The sequence below is a fragment of the Salmo trutta genome, unplaced genomic scaffold (assembly GCF_901001165.1).
Source record: "Salmo trutta unplaced genomic scaffold, fSalTru1.1, whole genome shotgun sequence".
Classification (NCBI taxonomy): domain Eukaryota; kingdom Metazoa; phylum Chordata; class Actinopteri; order Salmoniformes; family Salmonidae; genus Salmo; species Salmo trutta.
This window is the reverse complement of record NW_021823154.1, coordinates 2358394-2381917: the sequence shown is the minus strand read 5'-3', so window position 1 is coordinate 2381917 and position 23524 is coordinate 2358394. Positions and strand designations below refer to the sequence as shown.

At 47.8% G+C, this 23524-nt stretch overlaps 2 protein-coding genes across 2 annotated transcripts in view; both read left to right on the top strand.

The window, feature by feature from the left end:
- Nucleotides 1-23524, top strand: part of LOC115189397 (uncharacterized) — a 337609-nt gene that overhangs the window by 55691 nt on the left and 258394 nt on the right. The window contains exons 17-18 of the mRNA XM_029747982.1: nucleotides 13846-14280; nucleotides 15367-15798. Coding sequence (XP_029603842.1) covers nucleotides 13846-14280; nucleotides 15367-15798 — 867 coding nt within the window. The remainder of the gene's footprint in view (nucleotides 1-13845; nucleotides 14281-15366; nucleotides 15799-23524) is intronic.
- On the top strand, nucleotides 1723-13249 carry LOC115189409 (protein NLRC5-like). Its single transcript, XM_029748018.1, has 7 exons — nucleotides 1723-1977; nucleotides 2491-2878; nucleotides 3492-5160; nucleotides 5346-5630; nucleotides 5878-6306; nucleotides 6607-7041; nucleotides 13212-13249. Exons 2-7 carry the CDS (start codon nucleotides 2542-2544, stop codon nucleotides 13213-13215), a joined length of 3159 nt encoding a protein of 1052 aa, XP_029603878.1. The 5' UTR covers nucleotides 1723-1977; nucleotides 2491-2541; the 3' UTR covers nucleotides 13216-13249.

The following is a 23524-nucleotide window of genomic DNA, read 5'->3' as shown; positions in this document are numbered from 1 at the left end:
CAGCCCACACCAGGGTTTCTCTAGAGAATATAGCCTTTATACAGCCCACACCAGGGTTTCAATAGAGAATGTAGCCTTTATACAGCCCACACCAGGGTTTCTCTAGAGAATATAGCCTTTATACAGCCCACACCAGGGTTTCTCTGGGTTTCTCTAGAGAATATAGCCTTTATACAGCCCACACCAGGGTTTCAATAGAGAATGTAGCCTTTATACAGCCCACACCAGGGTTTCTCTAGAGAATATAGCCTTTATACAACCCACACCAGGGTTTCTCTGGGTTTCTCTAGAGAATATAGCCTTTATACAGCCCACACCAGGGTTTCTCTAGAGAATATAGCCTTTATACAGCCCACACCAGGGTTTCCCTAGAGAATATAGCCTTTATACAGCCCACACCAGGGTTTCTCTAGAGAATATAGCCTTTATACAGCCCACACCAGGGTTTCCCTAGAGAATATAGCCTTTATACAGCCCACACCAGGGTTTACCCAACTCGTCGCTGCCCCAGAATTGCATTGGGGGCATTCTTATGTGTCCAGCCTAACCTATGGCTTGGAAACGGAAATGGGGTATCAGCCTAATCACACCAACAGAACCAATTATTTTGAAATTACACAAATATTACTGTCTTAGAATTTATACAGCAACATTCCAACATTGTTTAGCATTATATTGTCCAGTTGTGGCATTTTTTCACTATATTTATCGGTTTGCATCAGTTACAATGGGGGACTTTTATTTTGAAGGCGAACTGCCGATTCCACTATTGCTGCTCACGCCACACTGGTCCACATCAGAATGATACCTGCGAGTCTCCGCTGTCCGCTCAGGCGGGAGAGAGGACGAACAACTACGAACGGTAGACCTACAATCTGCAGTATTTACAACTGTTGAATGGCAACTGATTTTTACAATAGAAAACCCTCATGAGCGCAGTTACCGACACCTGTCATAACAGAGATGATAGCTATCCCCTGTCATAATAGAGATGATAACTATCACCCATTGGTGGTGAGACACGCCCTACACCTGTCATAACAGAGATGATAACTCTCACCTGTCATAACAGAGATGCCAACTCTCACCTGTCATAACAGAGATGCCAACTCTCACCTGTCATAACAGAGATTACGCATTTGACCCTCTAATTCTGGCAGACCTCTTATATCTCACGCAAAATACTTTCTTAGTCTCCAATGTAATAACTGACTGCTCACTGCTGTAGTTCATTCATTCAGCAAGCAGCCTGGAAACTCCAGAGACAAGTTCCACATCATAGTTAACACGTCATTAATTGTATAACTCCTGTAGCTTTTAATAGACCGACCGACCGGCTTCATTCATAATGCATGAATGAAATGATAGTCATTGCCCGGGACTAAACTAACTGGGGAATGTTCACTGAACAGGACCCAACGTTTTGGAGCGTTCAGATGTTATGAACAAACATGCCTCTCTGACATTTAGAATAGTAAATCAGGTCGGCTCTATATCTGGTAATTATATCTGTAACGTTCAACAACGTTTGTTGACTGAATGTTGCCCTGGGGTGTATTCATCAGGAACCAAACGGAAACAAACCGGCCGAAACAGGGAGGGACGAATCTTAACTTGTCCAGTGAGAATGGCTATTTTCTGTTGCAAACTGTTTTGCTACGATTTGCACTATTGAATACACCCATGGAAAGTATGAGACAGCGTTCCTGCTGGTGATTACAACAACAAAACCACGTTCAGGAGCCAAACGCTGTCGAATGTTGCCAATGGAAATGCCATGAATAGAGCGGACGTGATTCCTTATTCTAAATGTCAGATGTTTGTTCTAAACGTGTATTTCTATCTGAACGTTCCAAAACGTTGCGTCTTGCTGAACCGCCCCTATAATGTTTTTATACACGGAAGTATAAGTGAAAGTAAAATAGGTATAGCTACACACGAGGCCACTGCAGCAGAGACAGATTTCAGGGACACGAGGTAAGGGTTTTCAAAACAATCTATCATAATAACGTGTTAAATGACGGCTAGGCCCTACTTGCTACATTTTAGCTGGTCCAGACTAGACTTCATAAAAAGGTCGGAAAATTCAGAGTCTGACGAATTGTCAAAGGATCTGCAGTCCATAAATCTGACTAGTATATTTAGTTGTCTATAGGACGTATACAAACTAGTTTGATTTGTTTCTTTATATCCTAAATAATATAATATCAGGTTGTATTGTCATCCGCTGATCTTAGCGCAGTAACGACTAGCGCAGTTACCTACTAACGCAGGAACGACTAGCGCAGTTACCTACTAGCGCATTGTTTGCTGTTTGGGGTTTTTGTACAGCACTTTGTGACATCGGCTGATGTAATAAGGGCTTTATAAATACATTTGATTGAGTGTATGTTTTGTTTACATGGGATAAAAAGTTTTAAATGAAATAAATAAACCTAATCATTACTTGACTGTTCTACTATTGACTGACTATGTACTGTCTTCTTCCAGAGATCCTACGTGTTGAAACATACCAGTGATGCTGCAGAAATAACCTGAGACATGGCTTCTACAAGACAATCTGCTTTAGAGTACATTACAAATGGAAGGCGACGTCTCATTGGAAGGCTCCAGAATCTGCCCCTCATTGTGGAAAACCTGTTCCAGCGCAAGGTTCTTCACGAAGAGGAAGTCAGTCAAATTCAGGCTGAAGTTGACCGTTTTGACCAAACCAGAAAAATACTGGACTGGGTCTCGGCCAGAGGAGAGGCTGCATGCTACGAGTTACTGACGATTCTAGACATCACAAAGAAGAGGACCTTAGGCGACGCTGACTTACAGCAATGGATCAGCTGCTTCCCCTTGGAGGAAGACCCAAAGATGACAGACTACCTTGTTGGTAAGTGATCGTATAGTATCCTATTAGTATACACTATATAGTATACAATTGGCAGGGCTGAAAATAGCAGACATGTTGAAATGTGTCGTTCAAATATTATTTTAGGTGTGGTTAATTTAGCTTACTGTGCGGTTCAGTGAACAGGGTTTGTACTTTTGGCACTATTCCTTTGGTTCCATGGTGCTGGGGAAGCTATTTGAAGCGCACATTGAAGGGGGTTAATGTACCTTTTTTAGATTGTTCATCCAAAACAAGGACGACCAATGCCCTCTTCGTGAAGTAAAAAATGCCTTTATTATGATGGTATGTTCAGTAGAGATTTGTGTCATTGTACTCCTTGACGAAGGCTATGCTGAAACGTGTCAGAGTTTTTATAGATATTGTTCTGTTGAACATGCCATCATAACAAAGGCATTTTAACTTTGTTTTTAGTGTCCCTCGGTCCTTCTTGTTTTTGATGACCATTTATCCCCAAAAGATCACCTTCAATCTATGAAGATCTACTAGTGTATCCTTGTAGCTTTCTATCCTGATTTTCTCTTGTCCTTTAGATTGGCTTTGATTTGTTGGCACTGTGCATTTACTCTCTCTTCCCTTAATACCCTTATTTTAGGTTCAAAACCCTGTCACAGATATCAGACACAGCTGAAATGTGAAGCACGGAAGATCACAGAGGGTGCATGGAAACAAAGCTGTAGTCTCCTATCAGAGAGATTTAGAAATGAGGGGACTTTCTCTTACACCCCTCTTGTGTTAGATACAGATGTGCATTCATCAAACTCTAAAATGAAGAATAAAAGATGCAAGAAAGCTCGGCCTAAAAAGCTAAAGAGCTTCATCCCCATGGCCAAACAGGAAACATCCCCTGCCGACCTGCTAAAAACACATGAGAAAAAAATCCTGCTGATTGGAAAACCTGGAATTGGAAAAACAACAGTCGCCCATCAAATGTTGAACCTTTGGGCAGAGAAAGATCACAAGGAACTAGATTACATGTTTTATTTTGAGGTGAGAGACATTTCACACAGAAACCCCATGATCCTGGAGGACCTTCTCTTTAACATGTACAGTGAGCCAGAAGAAAGCAAAGAAGAAGTGTTACAGGATATTAAGAAGAACTCTGAAAACGTTGTCATCATATTTGATGGAGTCACAGACCTCTCCTCTGTGTCGGTAGTAAAGAACCTTGTGGAGAAACTCCTCCCCGATGCAAAGATTGTGACCACATGCAGACCAGATCAATCTGAAGACTTCCTGACAGACCGGCCCGTAGACTGGTTCAGAGTGGAGGTGAAAGGGTTCAGTGATGAATCCATTAGGGCTTACTTAACACAGATGCTGAGTGCTGAGCCTGACTCCTTGAGCAGTGTGTTAAACAACCTAGAGTTGTTCACACTGTGCCATGTCCCAATGTATGCACTGATGGTGGTTGCCTGCATTTATTTCCCTACCTCAGAGGCTTCTAAACAGACATGCACTATAACTGGAATGTACTGCAACATCCTCCGTCACTGCATCCAAAAACACAGTGGCAAACGACGTAAGGAAACCGACGAGTGTCTCAAAGAAAACAGAGAGAAAATATTGTCTTTGGCAGAAATTGCTTTTGATGCAACAAATGAAAAAAACATGAACTTGACAACACTGAGTTGTGAAGAAAGCAGTGTCCATTTTGCGTTCTTGGGGGCATTTATGGTTAAGGTTGCACCCACAGCATCAGACACTTACTCTGCATTTCTCCACTACACAATGCAGGAGTTCTTTGGTGCCCTTTGGCTCTTACAGAATCCAGACAAAATCAGAGAGGTTCTAGAGAAATGCCAGACTGAAGAATGGAAACACACAAAACACTTGATTCCTTTCCTGTGTGGGCTTCTGAATGAGAGGATTATTAGATTGGTAAAAAGTCTAGTTCCAGCTCAACAGATCAAGAAGACGTCAGATTGGTTCTTCAAGGAAGTGGTGAACACATTTCTTCCATCTCAAACAAACCAAGATGATGCAGAAGGTGGTGCTCCTGAGTCTGAGATAGATCTTCTGTTTTTGTGTCAGTGCTTGTATGAATATCAGTCTACTGAGGCCTGTCTGCTTCTCCTGGACAAACTGGACTATCATCTAGACCTGAGTGGAGAACATCTTGATCCTCACCAGTGCTGTGCAGTCTCTTATGTGACCAGTCAGTCTGCAGAGAGAAAGGTTGGCTTGGACCTGAACGGCTGCACTGTGTCAGACCAAGGAGTAAGACTGATACTGGGCTCTCTGAAGAATGTCAGACATCTTGGGTAATATTTGTGTTATCTAATTCACCAGTGTATTTCACATTAACCAGCCAAATAATGAGAAATTGGGATGAAACAACCCATCTTTTAAAAAATATATCTTATATTCTCTTCCCTTCAGATACTGAGTTATAAACACTTCTGTGTCATGCTACTTTGAAATAATCAGTATATATTCTCTTTTAAAGACCATCCTCTGATGATTCATCTGACCCCTCAATGCTGTGTCAACTCTGGACAACTTTGCTGAGCAGTGAGGCAGAGATGGACTTCACCACTTTACTTGGTCTCTGTGGAAATGAGCTGCACCTTCCAGTCCAGGGTGAAATACGAGTGTTTGAGAGAGCAGAAGAAGTGATGAAACAGAGTCTAGAGAGGGTTCATCTCTGTCTACACTGGAATCAGAGAACTGTTCTCAGTGAAGCTCTCAGCAAAACCATCTTAAAGTGTCTACCAAATATCAACAAGCTCAGGTGAGTGTTTCCACAGCCAATATATCTTTACTAAATGTCTTTGTGACTTTTCATTTATTTAAGTCAATTGAGAACATATTGTTCTTATTTCCAATGACAACCTATCAAAAGGCTAAGACGGACAGACAAGACATTACAACAACACAACAAGATGGACATGACAACAGTATTCAGTCTGTAAAAGAGGCAGCAGTATCTTTCTCCCTGCTTCTATCTGAACATAGACATTATATTTTATGGGTTACAGGTTTACCCCTCTACAAGATCAGAGAGGATCCTCTGAAAAACTGGAGACAGAAGAGAAAGCAGTCCTACTAGATTTGTGTCTACAAGCGGCACTAGATCACAGAGAAATGTTCCAGAGAACTGTGAACACACTGCTGTCACTGTTCTCTGTGTATCAAACTGAGAGATATGACATCCTGCTGGATCTGTACTCACATGTGAAGTACAATAGTAATCAAACAGCCAGAAGGGTCCTTCCATCATTGAAGCCACTTTACCAGCCAGCTCCTGCAGTCTGGTCCATTGACCTGTCAGAGAGAAAGGCCTCCCTCCTCCTAGAAGTGCTGAAACTCCAACCAGAGAAGAAACCAGTAGAGCTGAAGGGCTGGTCAGATGAAGAGAGTGAAGTGAGGAGTTTCCTTCAGTGTCTGTCCTACATCTCACAGCTGAGGTGAGTCTGAACATGTGTGGTGGTTAGTGATTATGTGATGCTAGTGATTATTACCTTGAAGAAACATTTGACATATAAAACTTCAAATGTTGGTAAGTCTGGTTGTATTTATCTGCTGATTTCCTGAGATAAAAAATGTTGCATTACTAAATCAATAATGTGAATGTCTCTAAAATGAAATACTTATACATATAACCAAAGCACATTGTGTAAATGTACAACTACTTCATATATTTTTAACTATGACTGGTTTCATGTGTTCATCCATGTCTGAATCAGCTGTTACTGTCCTTGTTGCAGGTTCTGTCCACGGAGGTCTGATCCCTCAAAGCTGGTCAAGTTCCTGGTGGATCTCCTTTCTCAAGCAGCAGAGAGGGAGGAGCAGACAGGAGAGAAAACACTGAAGCTGGTATCATCAGTGTGTACTTACAACACCTTTCCTTATGACTATGGAGACAATTCTAAACAAAGTGATTTCCTGCTGGATCTGTATTTACATGTGAAGGACTATGAGACTCAAACAGGCAGGAGTGTCCTTCCAGCATTACAGCCAGTTTACAAGTCAGCCAGTCCTGCAGTCTGGTCCATAGACCTCTCAGAGAGAAAGGCCTCCCTCCTCCTAGAAGTGCTGAAACTCCAACCAGAGAAGAAACCAGTAGAGCTGAAGGGCTGGTCAGATGAAGAGAGTGAAGTGAGGAGTTTCCTTCAGTGTCTGTCCTACAGCTCACAGCTGAGGTGAGTCTGAACATGTGTGATGGTTAGTGATTATGTGATGCTACTGATTGTTGTCTTGTACAGTCGTGGCCAAAATGTTTGAGAATGACACAAATATTAGTTTCCACAAAGTTTGCTGCTTCAGTGTCTTTAGATATTTTTGTCAGATGGTACTATGGAATACTGAATTATAATTACAAGCATTTCATAAGTGTCAATGGCTTTTATTGACAATTACATGAAGTTGATGCAAAGAGTCAATATTTGCAGTGTTGACCCTTCTTTTTCAAGACCTCTGCAATCCGCCCTGGCTTGCTGTCAATTAACTTCTGGGCCTGGTTAGCCCGCCCAGTGTTGTGCGGGATTATTTTAGCGTCAGGTTGTATTTTTGTAGTTGGATGTGCTGGCGATTAATTACTTAATATTATATGCATGCTGTGCACCTGTTTTGGGCACGTGGCATTTTTCCCACGCCGTTTGTGTTGGCGTTGATCGTGTTGTGTTTTTTTGTTCAAATAAACACAAAGTTCCGTACCTCTGCTCTCTTCGCCTGACTCCTACCACCACTCCTAGCAACCGTCTGACAGAATCCCGCACCAGCTATGGAGTCAGCAGGAGCAGCCTCCCCTCCTCTCCCATCGATGGAGGAACGGGTCCTTCACCATACCACCATCCTCCACCGAATCGGCTCAGCGATGGAGCAGATGATGGAAAGGATGGACCGATGGGAGAGGAGTGGCCTCCCTACCGCATCCCCAGCACCAAATCCCCCTCCACCATCTACCCCTCCACCGACGTCCGGACCCGGAGCCCTACGCCTGGCTCTCCCCAGGGAGTACGATGGAGCGGCGGCTGGGTGCCAGGGGTTCCTGCTACAGTTGGATTTGTACCTGGCTACCGTTCATCCAGCTCCCTCGGGAGAGGAGAGCGTAAGCGTCCTCGTCTCCTGCTTAACGGGACGTGCCCTGGAGTGGGCCAACGCAGTATGGTATGGCCCAGACTCGGCAAGGGATCACTCCCCCGAGTTCACCCGCCGTTTCCGGGCCGTGTTCGACCACCCAGCAGAAGGCCGGGCGGCGGGTGAACGGCTGTTCCACCTGCGTCAGGAGACGAGGAGCGCCACAGGACTTTGCTCTGGAGTTCCGGACCTTGGCTGCTGGAGCGGGGTGGAACAACAGGGCCCTGATGGACCACTATCGGTGTAGCCTCCGGGAGGACGTCCGCTGTGAGCTAGCCTGTCGGGACACTACCCTGTCACTAGATGAACTGATCGACATGTCCATTCGTCTCGACAATCTGCTGGCTGCGCGCGGGCGTCCAGACGGGGCCCCGTTGGTTCCACCTCCAGGTCCTCCAGCTCCCATACCTATGGAGCTAGGGGGGGGCCGCGTCCAGGGGAACCGGAGGAGGAGGCTCCCCTTGTCCCCAGTGTGGTCGGAGAGGACACACTACCGACCGGTGCTGGGGGAGCTCCTCTGGGAATCGGGATGGCAGGCGGAGCACTCCTCGTCCATCTCAGGTGAGTAAGCACCAACCTCACCCAGAGCCCCCTGTTGGTCACATGTTCGTTTTAGTAACTTTCCCCTTGTTTTCTCCCTCTTTCCAGCATAAGGCGCTAGTCGATTCAGGCGCAGCTGGAAACTTTATGGATCGTGGGCTCGCATTAAGGCTAGGGATTCCCCTGGTGTCGTTGGAACAACCTTTCCCCGTGCACTCCTTAGATAGCCGACCATTAGGGTCAGGACTGGTCAGGGAGGCCACGGTGCCACTGGACATGGTAACGCAGGGGGATCATGGGGAACGGATTAGTCTCTTCCTCATTGATTCTCCTGCGTTTCCGGTGGTGCTGGGGATTCCCTGGCTGGCCAATCACAATCCCAATATTTCGTGGAGACAGGGGGCTCTCAGAGGGTGGTCAGAGTAGTGCTCAGGCAGGTGTAAGGGAGTTTCCATTGGTGCGACGACGGTGGAGAGTCCAGACCAGGTTTCCACGGTGCGCATTCCCTCAGAATATGCCGATTTGGCTATCGCCTTCTGTAAAAAGAGGGCGACCCGATTACCACCTCATCGACGAGGGGATTGCGTGATAAATCTCCAGGTAAACGCTGCACGTCCCAGGAGTCATGTATACCCATTGTCACAGGAGGAGACGTTGGCTATGGAGACATATGTCACGGAATCTCTGAGACAGGGGTATATACGGCCCTCCATGTCACCCGTCTCCTCGAGTTTCTTTTTCGTGAAGAAAATGATGGAGGGTTGCGCCCGTGCATTGATTATCGAGGTCTAAATTCCATCACAGTAGGGTTCAGTTACCCACTACCTCTCATCGCTACGGCGGTGGAATCATTTCACGGCGCGCGTTTTTTCACGAAACTGGACCTCAGGAGCGCTTACAATCTGGTGCGTATCCGGGTAGGAGACGAGTGGAAAACCGCATTCAGTACCACATCGGGCCACTATGAGTACCTCGTCATGCCGTACGGGTTAAAGAATGCTCCAGCCGTCTTTCAATCCTTTGTTGACGAGATTCTCAGGGACCTGCACGGGCAGGGGGTGGTGGTGTATATTGACGACATCCTGATTTATTCCGCCACCCGCGCCGCGCATGTCTCCCTGGTGCGCAAGGTGCTTGGGCGACTGCTGGAGAATGACCTGTACGTCAAGGCTGAGAAATGTGAGTTTTTCAAACGAGCCGTTTCTTTCCTGGGATATCGCATTTCCACCTCGGGGGTGGTGATGGAGGATGAAGCCATGCGTAATTGGCCGACTCCGACCACGGTAAAGGAGGTTCAGCGGTTTTTAGGGTTTGCCAATTACTACCGGAGGTTTATCCGGGGCTTTGGTCAAGTTGCGGCTCCCATTACCTCACTGCTGAAGGGGGGTCCGGCGCGCTTGCGCTGGTCAGCAGAGGCGAACAGAGCGTTCAGTCGCCTGAAGGAGCTGTTTACCGTCGCTCCAGTGCTGGCTCATCCGGATCCCTCTTTGGCATTCATAGTGGAGGTGGACGCGTCCGAGACTGGGGTGGGGGCCGTGCTATCACAGCGCTCGGGCACGCCACCCAAACTCCGCCCGTGCGCTTTCTTTTCTAGGAAGCTAGGGCCAGCGGAGCAGAACTATGACGTGGGGGACAGGGAGTTGTTAGCTGTGGTCAAGGCTCTGAAGGTGTGGAGACATTGGCTTGAGGGGGCTAAGCACCCTTTCCTCATCTGGACTGACCACGGTAATCTCGAGTACATCCGGGCAGCTAGGAGACTGAATCCGCGTCAGGCCAGGTGGGCCATGTTCTTTACCCGTTTCCGGTTCACGATCTCTTATCGGCCAGGTTCACAGAACACGAAGGCCGACGCACTGTCCCGCCTATATGACACCGAGGAGAGGGCCATCGATCCGGCTCCCATTCTTCCGGCGTCGTGTTTGGTAGCTCCGGTGGTATGGGAGCTGGACGCGGAGATCGAGCTGGGGTTACGGTCGGAACCTGCAGCATCGCAGTGTCCGGCAGGTGTTCAGTACGTACCGCTTGGTCTCCGTGATCGATTGATTCGATGGGCCCATAATCTCCCCTCTTCGGGTCACCCTGGGATCGAGAGGACAGTGCGGAACCTGAGGGGGAAGTACTGGTGGCCCACCTTGGGTAAGGACGTGCGGTTCTATGTTTCCTCCTGCTCGGTGTGCGCTCAGAGCAAGGCTCCTCGACACCTGCCTAGAGGGAAATTACACCCCCTCCCCGTTCCACAGCGGCCGTGGTCACACTTGTCAGTGGACTTCCTCACCGACCTTCCCGTATCTCAGGGGAACACCACTATCCTGGTCGTTGTGGATCGGTTCTCGAAGTCCTGTCGTCTCATCCCGTTGCCCGGTCTCCCTACGGCTCTGCAGACTGCGGAGGCACTGTTTACCCATGTCTTCCGGCACTACGGGGTGCCCGAGGACATCGTTTCTGATCGGGGTCCCCAGTTCACGTCCAGAGTTTGGAGGGCGTTCATGGAACGTTTGGGGGTCTCGGTCAGCCTGACCTCGGGTTTCCACCCCGAGAGTAATGGGCAGGTGGAGAGGGTGAACCAAGAGGTGGGTAGGTTTCTAAGGACGTATTGCCAGGACCGGCCCAGAGAATGGGCGAGATACGTGCCATGGGCAGAAATAGCCCAAAATTCTCTACGGCACTCATCAACCAACATGTCACCGTTCCAGTGCATGTTGGGCTACCAGCCGGTCCTGGCTCCATGGCACCAGAGCCAGACCGAGGCTCCTGCGGTGGAGGATTGGGTGCAGCGCTCGAAGGACACCTGGAGAGCCGTCCAAGACGCACTCACAAAGGCGAGTGGACGGCAGAAGGAGAGCGCTGACCAGCACCGCAGTGAGACCCCTGTGTTTGCACCAGGGGATCGAGTCTGGCTCTCGGCTAGAAACCTGCCCCTCCGCTTGCCCTGCCGGAAGCTGGGCCCGCAGTGTGTAGGGCCGTTTAAAGTCCTGAGGAGGATAAACGAGGTGTGTTACCGGTTACAACTTCCATCTTACTACCGTATTAACCCCTCGTTTCATGTCTCTCCTCAGGCCGGTGGTGGCTGGTCCCATGCAGGAAGGTGAGGTGCCGGAGGTTCCTCCCCCCCCACTGGACATTGGGTGGTCCCCGGCGTATAGGATACGCGCCATTCTGGACTCCAGACTTCGGGGGGGGGCCTACAGTACCTCGTCGACTGGGAGGGGTACGGCGCGGAGGAGAGGTGCTGGGTACCCAGGAGGGACATTTTGGACCACCCACTACTGAGGGAGTTCCACCGCCTTCATGGGGATCGCCCTGCGCCTCGTCCTCCGGGTCGCCCTCGAGGTTGGTGGCGGCGCGTGCGGGAGCCGCGCTTCAGGAGGGGGGTACTGTCACGAATCCCACCTAAGGTGGCTCCCCTGCCTGCTCGGGCAGCGCTCGGCGGTCGTCGTCACCGACCTACTAGCCGCCGCTGATCCCTTTTTCCTTTTCGTTTGGTATGTCTTATTGTTTGCACCTGTTCCTCATTTGGTCTTTTGATTTTGGTTATTTAAGCCTGGTTAGCCCGCCCAGTGTTGTGCGGGATTATTTTAGCGTCAGGTTGTATTTTTGTAGTTGGATGTGCTGGCGATTAATTACTTAATATTATATGCATGCTGTGCACCTGTTTTGGGCACGTGGCATTTTTCCCACGCCGTTTGTGTTGGCGTTGATCGTGTTGTGTTTTTTTGTTCAAATAAACACAAAGTTCCGTACCTCTGCTCTCTGCGCCTGACTCCTACCACCACTCCTAGCAACTGTCTGACACATAATCAATGCTTGGAGTTTGTCAGAATTTGTGGGGTTTTGTTTGTCCACCTGCCTCTTGAGGATTGACCACAAGTTGTCAATGGAATTAAGGTCTGGGGAGTTTCCTGGCCATGGACCTAAAATAGCGATGTTTTGTTCCCCGAGCCACTTAGTTATCACTTTTGCCTTATGGTAAGGTGCTCCGTCATGCTGGAAAAGGCATTGTTCATCACCAAACTGTTCCTGGATGGTTGGGAGAAGTTGCTCTCGGAGGATGTGTTGGTACCATTCTTTATTCATGGCTGTGTTCTTAGGCAAAATTGTGAGTGAGCCCACTCCCTTGGCTCAGAAGCAACCCCACACATGAATGGTCTCAGGAAGCTTTACTGTTGGCATGACACAGGACTGATGGTAGCGCGCACCTTGTCTTCTCCGGACAAGCTTTTTTACGGATGCCCCAAACAATCGGAAAGGGGATTCATCAGAGAAAATTATTTTACCCCAGTCCTCAGCAGTCCAATCCCTGTACCTTTTGCAGAATATCAGTCTGTCCCTGATGTTTTTCCTGGAGAGAAGTGGCTTCTTTGCTGCCCTTCTTGACACCAGGCCATCCTCCAAAAGTCTTCGCCTCACTGTGCGTGCAGATGCACTCACACCTGCCTGCTGCCATTCCTGAGCAAGCTCTGTACTGGTGGTGCCCCGATCCCGCAGCTGAATTAATTTTAGGAGATGGTCCTGGCGCTTGCTGGACTTTCTTGGGCGCCCTGAAGCCTTCTTCACAACAATTGAACCGCTCTCCTTGAAGTTCTTCATGATCAGATAAATGATTGATTTAGGTGCAATCTTACTGGCAGCAATATCCTTGCCTGTGAATCCCTTTTTGTGCAAAGCAATGATGACGGCACGTGTTTCCTTGCAGGTAACCATGGGTGACAGAGGAAGAACAATGATTCCAAGCACCACCCTCCTTTTGAAGCTTCCAGTCTGTTATTCAAACTCAATCAGCATGACAGAGGTATCTCCAGCCTTGTCCTCGTCAACACTCACACCTGTGTTAACGAGAGAATCAATGGCATGATGTCAGCTGGTCCTTTTGTGGCAGGGCTGAAATGCAGTGGAAATGTATTTTTTGGGTTTCAGTTCATTTGCATGGCAAAGAGGGACTTTGCAATTAATTGCAATTCATCTGATCACTCTTCATAACATTCTGGAGTATATGCAAATTGCCATCATACAAACTGAGGCAGCAGACTTTGAGAAAATTAATATTTGTGTCATTCTCAAAACTTTTGGCCACAACTGTAGAAACATTTGACATATAACACTTTAAGTGTTGCTGAATCTGGTAACATTTATCAGCCCATTTCCTGACATAATAAATGTTGCATTACTAAATGTCACACATAGATAATGTGAATGTCTCTAAAATGAAATACTTTTACATATAACCAAAGCACATTGTGTAAATGTACAACTACTTCATATATCTTTAGCTATGACTGTTTTCATGTGTTCATCCATGTCTGAATCAGCTGTTACTGTCCTTGTTGCAGCTTCTGTCCGTGGAGGTCTGATCCCTCAAAGCAGATCAAGTTCCTGGTGGATCTCCTGTCTCAAGCATCAGAGTGGGAGGAGCAGACAGGAGAGAAGACACTGAAGCTGGTATCATCAGTGTGTACTTACAACACCTTTCCTTTTCCCAATGGAGACAATTCTAAACAAAGTGATTTCCTGCTGGATCTGTACTCGCATGTGAAGGACTATGAGACTCAAACAGGCAGGAGTGTCCTTCCAGCATTACAGCCAGTTTACAAGTCAGCCAGTCCTGCAGTCTGGTCCATAGACCTCTCAGAGAGAAAGGCCTCCCTCCTCCTAGAAGTGCTGAAACTCCAACCAGAGAAGAAACCAGTAGAGCTGAAGGGCTGGTCAGATGAAGAGAGTGAAGTGAGGAGTTTCCTTCAGTGTCTGCCCTACATCTCACAGCTGAGGTGAGTCTGAACATGTGTGATAGTTAGTGATTATGTGATGCTAGTGATTATTGTCTTGTAGAAACATTTGACATATAAATCTTCAAGTGTTGGTGAATCTGGGAACATTTATCAGCCGATTTCCTGACATAACAAATGTTGCATTACTAAATGTCACACATAGATAATGTGAATGTCTCTAAAATTAAATAGTTTTACATATACCGTAATTTCCGGACTATTGAGCACACCTGAATATAAGCCGCACCCACTGAATTTTAAAAATAATATTATTTTGAACATAAATAAGCCGCACATGTCTATAAGCCACAGGTGCCTACCGGTACATTGAAACAAATGAAATTTACATGGGCTTTAACGAAACACGGCTTGTAATAAAAATAAATAGGCTTTAACGAAACACGGCTTGTAACAAAAATATATAGGCTTTAACGAAACACGGCTTGTAACAAAAATAAATAGGCTTTAACGAAACACGGCTTGTAACAAAAAATAAAAAATTTGCAGTAAGCTTTAGTTGTCTTTTTGCACTGAGTCAATTCCTCACGCTGCTGTTTCCAACGTTTTATCATCGACTCATTAAGACCAAGCTCCCGTGCAGCAGCTCTATTTCCTTTTCGAACAGCCAGATCAATCGCCTTCAACTTGAAAGCTGCATCATATGCATTTCTCCGTGTCTTTGCCATGATGAGGGTGACAAAATGACTACCGTAATCAGAGTGATGGGAAGTTTGAGAGCGCTCGATTTAATCTAAACAGTAAACAAAAAAGTTGTTTGACCTTAACCCGTTCGGCAATTTCATTGGTCTAATGAAAGCTTCATGCCGCCAAAAAACTGAGCCCGTCACAGAATGTGTTTTTTTTGGAAGAAAAAAGATTTAAAGCGGGAAAAATCCATATATTAGCCGCGTCATTGTTTAAGCCACGAGGTTCAAAGCGTGGGAAAAAAAGTTGCGGCTTATAGTCCGGAAATTACGGTAACCAAAGCACATTATTTAAATGTGTAACTGCTTCATATATCTTTGTCTATGACTGGTTTCGTGTGTTCATCCATGTCTGAAACAGCTGTTACTGTCCTTGTTGCAGATTCTATCCAGACTGGTCTGATCCCTCAAAGCTGATCAAGTTCCTGGTGGATCTCCTGTCTCAAGCAGCAGAGTGGGAGGAGCAGACAGGAGAGAAGACACTGAAGCTGGTATCATCAGTGTGGACTTACAGAACCTTTCCTTTTCCCTATGGAGACAATTCTAAACAAAGTGATTTCCTGCTGGATCTGTACTCACATGTCAAGGACTGTGAGACTCAAACAGGCAGGAGTGTCCTTCCAGCATTACAGCCAGTTTACCAGTCAGCTCATGCAGTCTGGTCCATAGACCTGTCAGAGAGAAAGGCCTCCCTCTTCCTGGAAGTGCTGAAACTCCAACCAGAGAAGAAACCAGTAGAGCTGAAGGGCTGGTCAGATGAAGAGAGTGAAGTGAGGAGTTTCCTTCAGTGTCTGCCCTACATCTCACAGCTGAGGTGAGTCTGAACATGTGTGGTGGTTAGTGATTATGTGATGCCAGTGGTTATTATCTTGTTGAAACATTTGACATATAAAACTTCAAGTGTTGGTGAATCTGGTTACATTTATCAGCCGATTTCCTGACATAACAAATGTTGCATTACTAAGTGTCACACATAGTTAATGTGAATGTCTCTAAAATTAAATACTTTTACATATAACCAAAGCACATTATGTTAATGTATAACTACACCATATACAGTTGAAGTCAGAAGTTTACATACACCTTAGCCAAATACATTTAAACTAAGTTTTTCACAATTCCTGACATTTAATCCTAGAAAAAAATCCCTGTCTGTAATGGTCTGGGTATATCTGGTGCAGAGGAGTCAGGTGCAGGACAACAGAGATGAGTAACACAAGTAACCTAACTCAAATATTCCAATAACACGTCGTAATACCGAGCCCACAATAACGGACCGAACATACATAAAACAGTCACGCACAAAAACCATGAGGAAAACAGAGGGTTAAATAATGAACATGTAATGGAACTCCCGCAGCAACGAACGGTCCAAAACGTCCTCCACCGGCACCCAGCATCTCTCCTCCGGACCGTACCCCTCCCACTCCACGAGGTATTGAAGGCCCCTCGCCCGACACCTCGAGTCCAGTATGGCTCGAACAGCATACACCGGGGCCCCCTTGTGGAGGAACCTCCAGCACCTCAGACTCCTGGAGTGGACCAGCCACCACTGGCCTGAGGAGAGACACATGGAATGAGTGGTTAATACGGTAATCGGGGGGGAGCTGTAACCTGTAGCAAACCTCGTTCAGTCTCCTCAGGACTTTGAATGGCCCCACAAACCGCTGGCCCAGCTTCGGCAGGGCAGGCGGAGGGGCAGATTTCGGGTCGAGAGCCAGACCCGGTCCCCCGGTGCGAACACCGGGGACTCACTGCGGTGGCGGTCAGCGCTCGCCTTCTGACACCTCATGGCCCGTTGCAGGTGCACATGAGCGGCGTCCCAGGTCTCTTCCACGCGCTTAAACCATTCGTCCACCGCAGGAGCCTCGATCTGGCTTTGATACCAAGGTGCCAGAAACGGCTGATACCCCAGTACGCACTGGAAGGGGGAGAGGTTAGTGGAGGAGTGGCAAAGAGAGTTTTGGGCCATCTCTGCCCAGGGGATGAATGCCGCCCACTCCCCTGGCCGGTCCTGGCAATAAGACCGCAGAAACCTACCCACATCCTGGTTTACTCTCTCCACCTGCCCGTTACTCTCGGGGTGAAAACCCAAGGTAAGGCTGAACGAGACCCCCAGACGTTCCATGAACGCCCTCCAGACCCTTGACGTGAACTGGAGACCTCGATCAGACACTATACCCTCAGGCACCCTGTAGTGCCGGAAGACGTGTGTAATCAGGGCCTCCGCAGTCTTTAGGGCCGTAGGGAGACCGGGCAAAGGAAGGACATGGCAGGACTTAGAGAACCGATCCACAACGACCGGGATCGTGGTGTTACCCTGTAAGGGAGGGATATCTGTGAGGAAGTCCACCGATAGGTGCGTCCACGGCCGTTGTGGAACGGGTAAGGGCTGTAACTTCGCACACCGAGCAGGAGGAAACAACCCTCACGTCCTTGGCCAAGGTGGACCACCAGTACTTCCCACTAAGACAGCGCACTGTCCAACCGATGCCAGGATGACCAGAGGAGGGTGACGTGTGGGTCCAATAGATCAAACGGTCGTGGACAGCAGACGGAACGTACAGATGCCCAGCCGTCCAGCTCTCACACCACCGGTGCCACCAGGCAAGAGGCCGGAAGTATGGGAGTATGATCTATGGACCGCTCTTCTGTGTCATACATCCGGGACAGTGCGTCTGCCTTAGAGTTTTGGGAATCTGGTCTGTAGGACAGGGTGAAAACAAAACGGGTAAAGAACATGGCCCACCTTGCCTGGCGATGGTTCAGTCTCCTCGCCGCCCGGATGTACTCCAGATTTCGGTGGTCAATCCAGATGAGAAAAGGGTGTTTAGCCCCCTCAAGCCAATGTCTCCACGCCTTCAGAGCCTTGACAACAGCCAACAGCTCCTGGTCCCCCACATCATAGTTACGTTCCGCCGGGCTGAGCTTCTTCGAAAAGAAGGCACAGGGGTGGAGCTTTGGTGGCGTACCCGAGTGCTGAGAGAGCACGGCTCCTATCCCAGCCTCGGACGCATCCACCTCCACTATGAACGCCAAAGAGGGATCCGTTTGATCCAGCACGGGAGCCGAGGTAAACAGAGCCCTCAGGTGACCAAAAGCCCTGTCCGCCTTAGCCGACCACTGCAGTCGCACCGGTCCCCCCTTCAGCAGTGAGGTAATGGGAGCCGCTACCTGACCAAAGTTCAGGATAAACCTCCGGTAGTAGTTGGCAAACCCTAGAAACCGCTGCACTTCCTTTACCGTGGTGGGAGTCGGCCAATTACGCACAGCTGAAATGCGGTCACTCTCCATCTCCACCCCATCTCCACTCCATCTCCAAATGCGGTACCCTAGGAAGGAGATGGACTGTTGGAAGAACAGACATTTCTCAGCCTACAGGTCATGCTCCAACAGTCGACCAAGCACCCTGCGCCCCAGGGACACATGCTCGGCGCGTGTAGCGGAGTATATCAGAATGTCGTCGATATACACCACTACACCCTGCCTGTGCAGGTCCCGGAAAATCTAGTCTACAAAGGCCTGGAAGACTGATGGAGCATTCATCAACCCGTACGGCATGACGAGGTACTCATAGTGCCCTGAAGTGGTACTAAATGCCGTCTTCCACTCGCACCAGGTTGTAAGCGCTCCTGAGATCCAAGGAAGAAGCGGGCCCCGTGCATTGACTCTATCGCACTGGCTATGAGAGGCAGCGGGTAGCTGTACCTCAGTGATTTGGTTGATACCTCAATAGTCAATGCACGGGCGCAGACCTCCATCCTTCTTCTTCACCAAAAATAAACTCGAGGAGGCAGGTGAAGTGGAAGGCCGACTGTACCCCTGCCCCAGGGATTTGGAGACATATGTTTCCATAGCCGCTGTCTCCTCCTGTGACAGGGGAGACACGTGACTCCTGGGAAGTGCTGCGTCTACCAGGAGATTTATCGCACAATCCCCCCCTTCGATGGGGTGGTGATTGAGTCACCCTCTTCTTACAGAAGGCGAGAGCCAAATCGACATATTCAGAGTGGATGCGCACGGTGGAGACCTGGTCGGACTTTCCACCGTAGTAGCACCGACGGAAACCCCTAAACACCTCCCCGAGCACTTTCATGACCACCCCTTGAGAGCCCTCTGTTGCCACGAAATAGTCGGGTCAGGACAGGCCAACCAGGGTAGGCCCAGCACCACGGGAAACGCAAGAGAATCCATAAGGAAAAGATATTCTCTCCATGTGACCCTCCTGCGTAACCATGCCCAGTGGAGCGGTGGCATCCCTAATTAGCCCTGACCCTAATGGTCGACTATCTAGGGCGTGCACAGGGAAGGGCATATCCACAGGAACAATGGGGATCCCTAAACTATGGGCAAATGCTCTGTCAATAAAATTCCCAGCTGCGCCTGAATCTACGAGCGCCTTATGCTGGAATGCAGGGAAAACTGAGGAAAATGTATAAACAAAAACATGTGAGCAACAGGGGGCTCTGAGTGAGCCTGGTGCTGACTCACCTGGGGTGACACGAGAGTGGCCTGCCTGCTGCCTCGACTCGCAGAGGAACCTCCCCAGCACCGACCAGCAGTGTGCCCTCTGCGGCCACAGATGGTACAGGGAACAGCCCCTCCTCCAGTTGCCCTAACTGCAGCACCTCCCAGCTCCATGGTCGTCAGAGCAGTGGTGCTGGGGGATGGAACTGATAGGCCCCGATCTGGACGTCCGCGGTAGCCAGCAGGTTATCCAGCCGGATGGACAGGTCCACCAGCTGGTCAAACGTGAGAGTGGTGTCCCTGCAGGCCAACTCCCGACGGACGTCCTCGCGCAGACTGCACCGGTAGTGATCGATCAGGGCCCTGTTGTTCAATCCTGCGCTGGCGGCCAGGGTCCGGAAGTCCAAGGCGAACTCCTGTGCGCTCCTCGTCCCCTGCCTCAGGTGGAACAGACGTTCACCCGTCGCTCTACCCTCAGGCGGGGGGTTGAAAACTACCAGAAAGCGGCGGGTGAACTCCGCGTAATGGTCCAACACCGCTTCTCCTTCCCCCCCATACGACATTGGCCCACTCCAGGGCTTTCCCTGAGAGACAGGAGACGAGGGCGGACACACTCTCACGTCCCGAAAGAGCCGGGTGGACGGTTGCCAGGTAGAGTTCCAGCTGGAGTAGGAACACCTGGCATCCAGCAGCCGTCCCATCATACTCCCTCGGGAGTGCGAGCTGAATCCCACTGGGACCGGGTGAAGGACGGGGGAACAGTGGTGCCTGTTGTAGTGGTGCCGGTGGAGGTGCTGGAAGAACTCCTCCTCTCTCCCATCGGTCCATCGTCTGCAGCACGCGATCCATGACGGTGCCGAGACGTTGCAACATGGTCGCATGCTGCTGCACACGCTCCTCGACCGCCAAAGGGTGGGTTGTCTGTGCCTGCTGACTCCATTTTTGAGGTGCGTGATTCTGTAATGGTCTGGGTGTAGCTGGTGCAGAGGAGTCAGGCGCAGGACAGCAGAGATGAGTAACACAAGTAACTTTGGATATTATTCCAATAACATTCCAATAACATGTCGTAATACCGAGCCCACAATAACGGACCGAACATACATAAAACAATCACGAACAAAAACCATGGGGAAAACAGAGGGTTAAATAATGAACATGTAATTGGGGAATTGAAACCAGGTGTTTAAAACAAAGAAAAAAACAAATAGAAAATGAAAAGTGGATCGGCGATGGCTAGAAGGCCGGTGACTTCGAACGCCGCCCGAACAAGGAGAGAGACCGACTTCGGCGGAAGTCGTGACACTGTCTTAGGTCAGTTAGGATCACCACTTCATTTTAAGAATGGGAAATGTCAGAATAATAGTAGAGGGAATGATTTATTTCAGCTTTTATTTCTTTCATCACATTCCCAGTGGGTCACAAGTTTACATACACTCAATTATTATTTGGTAGCATTGCCTTTAAATTGTTTAACTTGGGTCAAACGTTTTGGGTAGCCTTCCACAAGCTTCCCACAATAAGTTGGGTGAATTTCAGCCCATTCCTCTTGACAGAGCTGGTGTAACTGAGTCAGGTTTGTAGGCCTCCTTGCTCGCACATGCTTTTTCAGTTCTGCCCACAAATGTTCTATAGGATTGAGGTCAGGGCTTTGTGATGGCCACTCCAATACCTTGACTTTGTTGTCCTTAAGCTATTTTGCCACAACTTTGGATGTATGCTTGGGGTCATTGTCCATTTGGAAGACCCATTTGCGACCAAGCTTTAACTTCCTGACTGATGTCTTGAGATGTTGCTTCAATATATCCACATAATTTTCCTTCCTCAATGCCATCTATTTTGTAAAGTGCACCAGTCCCTCCTGCAGCAAAGCACCCCCACAACATGATGCTGCATCCCCCGTGCTTCACGGTTGGGATGGTGTTCTTCGGCTTGCAAGCGTCCCCCTTTTTCCTCCAAACATAACGATGGTCATTATGGCCAAACAGTTGTATTTTTGTTTCATCAGACCAGAGAACATTTCTCCAAAAAGTGCGATCTTTGTCCCTATGTGCAGTTGCAAACCGTAGTCTAGCTTTTTTATGGCGGTTTTGGAGCAGTGGCTTCTTCCTTGCTGAGCGGCCTTTCAGGTTATGTTGATATAGGACTCGTTTTACTGTGGATAAAGATACTTTTGTACCTGTTTCCTCCAGCATCTTTACAAGGTCCTTTGCTGTTGTAATGGGGTTGATTTGCACCTTTTGCACCAAAGTACGTTCATCTCTAGGAGACAGAAAGCGTCTCCTTCCTGAGCAGTATGACGGCCGTTTGGTCCCATGGTGTTTATACTTGCATACTATTGTTTGTACAGATGAACGTCGTATCTTCAGGCGTTTTGAAATTGCTCCCAACGATGAACCAGACTTGTGGAGGGCTACAATTTATTTTCTGATGTGTTGGCTGATTTCTTTGATTTTCCCATGATGTCAAGCAAAGAGGCACTGAGTTTGAAGGTAGGCCCTGACATAGATCCATAGATCCACAGAATTTTCCAAGCTGTTTAAGGGCACGGTCAACTTAGTGTGTGTAAACTTCTGACCCACTGGAATTGTGATACAATGAATTATAAGTGAAATAATCTGTCTGTAAACAATTGTTGGAAACATTTCTTGTGTCATTCACAAAATAAATATCCTAACCAACTTGCCAAAACCATAGTTTGGTAATATAGTTTGTTAACCTCTCTGGGGCATGTGGGACGAACTCGTCCCACCTACGTAACAGCCACTGAAATCCAGTGGCGCGATTTTTGAATCGTTAGAAATACTATTACTTCAATTTCTCAAACATATGACTATTTTACAGCTATTTAAAGACAAGAATCTCGTTAATCTAACCCCACTGTCCGATTTCAAAAAGGCTTTACAACGAAAGCAAAACATTAGATTATGTCAGCAGAGTGCCCAGCCAGAAAAAATCAGACAGCCATTTTTCAAGCTAGCATATAATGTCACAAAAACCCAAACCACAGCTAAATGCAGCACTAACCTTTGATGATCTTCATCAGATGACACACCTAGGACATTGTGTTATACAATACATGCATGTCTGTTCAATCAAGTTCATATTTATATCAAAAAACAGCTTTTTGCATTAGCATGTGACGTTCAGAAAACGCATAACCCCCGGCAAACTTCCGTTGAATTTACTAACAGTTTGCTAAATTACTCACGATAAACGTTCACAAAAAGCATAACAATTATTTTAAGAATTATAGATACATTACTCCTCTATGCACTCGATATGTCCGATTTTAAAATAGCTTTTCGGATGAAGCACATTTTGCAATAATCTAAGTACATAGCCCGGCATTACAGGGCTAGCTATTTAGATACCCACCCAGGTCAGCATCCACCAAAATCACATTTCCTATAAGAAAAATGTTCTTACCTTGCTTGTTCTTCATCAGAATACACTGCCAGGACTTCTACTTCAATAACAAATGTTGGTTTGGTCCCAAATAATCCATCGTTATATCCAAACAGCGACGTTTTGTTCGTGAGTTCTAGAATGCTTCTTCGCGGTCCCGCGCATGGCGCATTGGCGTGTCAAAAATGTCTAACTATTCCATTACCGTACTTCGAAGCATGTCAACCGCTGTTTAAAACCAATTTTTATGCCATTCAACTCGTAGATTAGTGATAATATTCCGACCGGGAGTATGCATTGAGCCTAAACAGCCGAATAAAATTTCTCCTCAGAAGCGACTCATGCACGCGCATCATTCAAAGGTCCTCGGAGCATCCACTTACAAAAGGCGATAATCTGTTTCAACCTGAGGCTCCCTCGTAAACCTTCAGTTATTTCGCGGGCTCTGAGAGCCTATTGGAGCCCTGGGAATTGTCACGTTACAGCTAAGATCCTTACTTTTCAATAAAAAGATGCAAGACGCACGACTCCTTGTCAGACAGGGTACTTCCTGCTTGAAACCTTGTCAGGTTTTTGCCTGCCATAGGAGTTCTGTTATACTCACAGACACCATTCAAACAGTTTTAGAAAATTCAGAGTGTTTTCTATCCAAACCTGAACAATAATAT

What these genes read in the sequence shown, in the direction of transcription:
- LOC115189409 (XM_029748018.1), top strand. Translation starts at nt 2,542, where the DNA reads ATGGCTTCTACAAGACAATCTGCTTTAGAGTACATTACAAATGGAAGG. An exon ending in AAGAATGTCAGACATCTTGG is followed by an intron (nt 5,161 to 5,345) that starts GTAATATTTGTG and finishes TCTCTTTTAAAG; the next exon opens with ACCATCCTCTGATGATTCAT. An exon ending in TCCTACATCTCACAGCTGAG is followed by an intron (nt 6,307 to 6,606) that starts GTGAGTCTGAAC and finishes TCCTTGTTGCAG; the next exon opens with GTTCTGTCCACGGAGGTCTG.